The sequence below is a fragment of the Vollenhovia emeryi genome, unplaced genomic scaffold, assembly GCF_000949405.1.
Source record: "Vollenhovia emeryi isolate VEMERY1.0 unplaced genomic scaffold, V.emery_V1.0 DF946363.1, whole genome shotgun sequence".
In the NCBI taxonomy this organism is placed as follows: Eukaryota; Metazoa; Arthropoda; class Insecta; order Hymenoptera; family Formicidae; genus Vollenhovia; species Vollenhovia emeryi.
Genome location: NW_011960003.1, coordinates 1 through 1,921, shown reverse-complemented (window position 1 = coordinate 1,921; position 1,921 = coordinate 1). Strand labels below are relative to the sequence as shown.

General features: G+C 35.7%; 1 protein-coding gene across 1 annotated transcript; it reads left to right on the top strand.

The window, feature by feature from the left end:
• Positions 1-51: 51 nt before the first annotated feature.
• On the top strand, positions 52-1,302 carry LOC105559856 (the record flags this gene model as incomplete). Its single annotated transcript, XM_012008477.1, has 2 exons — positions 52-1,022; positions 1,086-1,302. Coding segments are annotated over 2 exons (1,188 nt in total), but the record flags the coding sequence as incomplete, so codon positions are not given.
• Positions 1,303-1,921: the final 619 nt, after the last annotated feature.

The following is a 1,921-nucleotide window of genomic DNA, read 5'->3' as shown; positions in this document are numbered from 1 at the left end:
TCGGTCTGGCCGGATATTACCGTAGATTCATTCCAAGTTTTTCTAAAATAGCCAAACCGTTAACAAATCTATTAAAAAAGGATATCGATTTTAATTGGGGAAATAAAGAACAAGAAAGTTTTGATACACTGAGAAACGCGCTTTGTCAAGAACCGATACTACAATATCCCGATTTCACTAAACCTTTTCTCTTAACAACTGATGCATCCGGAACGGCGATTGGCGCAATTTTAAGTCAAGGAAAAATAGGAAAGGACCAACCGATTAGTTACGCTTCACGGGTGCTAAACGATGCCGAAAGGAATTATTCTACGATAGAAAAGGAGCTGTTAGCTATAGTATATGCCGTGCAACACTTTAGACCGTATCTCTATGGAAAGAAATTTACATTAGTAACCGATCATAAGCCTTTAACATGGCTCCATAAATTAAAAGATCCTACTTCCCGTTTAGCGAGATGGCGAATAAAATTGGCAGAATACGACTACGAAATAATTTACAAACCAGGGAAAATTAACGCAAATGCTGATGCCTTGTCGAGAAACCCGACGACAGGTATATACCCGATAAATATAGATTACGACGAAATCGAAGAATGTTCAGAAGACGATGAGGCAAGGGAAAGGAACGCTCATCCTAGACCTTTGCCAAAATCACCCAGAAGTGGAATAATGAAAGAAGAAGAAGAACCAATTTTAACTAGTGGACCGCGAACGCGCGGGATGGAAAAAACAGAGGGAGAAAGCATCCCATTCACAAAAAAGGAATTAGAAGAACCACCATTTATTAAGCATACTATTCAAGCCGAAATTCATCAAGAACCAAAAATTTTACCCTTAGAATTAGAGGAAACATTAAATTCTGCAAACAATGCATCTGAAGGAGAATTTGAAAATTTAAGTGACAACATAAATCTTCCAGCTCCGCACGTAACCATACCACCTCACCTTTTACAAATAATAAATACCTTAGCACAGAATCATGAAGACGATTTCGATTACCGAAATGAAAAGGAAGACGACGTAAGCAATTAAGGAAAAAGCGACCCATATAATAAAAATTATAGCGATGACACTTCCGACGAGGAAACCGAAGAGGACGAGGAGGAAAAAACCGAAGAAGAAGAAGATAACGACAGTATTGCAGACGTTGACGCTACTTACAATGAATTCGACGCAGATAAAAGGGAGGACAGACCCGAAGACCACATAGTGACACGGGGACAAAAACACAGCGTCATAAACAGTCGCGACAAGATTTTCATGCGAAAGGAAAACTATTTATACTTCCTAACTGCAGACGGTAAGCCTTGCGACGAAGGATCGAAACAACTTCTGAATCGGAATCAATTACCAAAAATTAAAGAAAGTAAAGTTGGAGATATTAATATTATTAAGAGAGGCAATAATAAAATCCATTTAGCTTTGATTTGTAAGAAAAACACTAAGGAAAATTTAGATATAGATACATTAAAACAACTTTCAATTAAGCTACGTAACATAATAAAAGAAAATTCAATTAAAATTTTAAACGTTGCAAAAACAAAATAACTAGACAATATTTCATGGGAACAGCTTTTAATCCAATTCCGAGAAGCTATACGCGGAACTTCAACTAAATTAATAATTTGTCATGGATTAGTAGTAATTCCAGAAGTAGAAAGACGGAAAAATATTATAGAGGAGGCACATTCATCAAAAATTGGCGGACATAAAGGAATAACAAAGACGTATAACCGAATAAGACAAAATTTTTATTGGGAAAATATCAAAACAGACATTAGAAATTATATAAATCAATGTTTAGAATGTCAAACAAAAAAATTAATTAGAGTAAAAACCAAACAGCCCATGATAATAACCGACACTCCATTTTCGTCTTTTGAAAAAATATCTATGGATATCGTAGGACCTTTACCTAT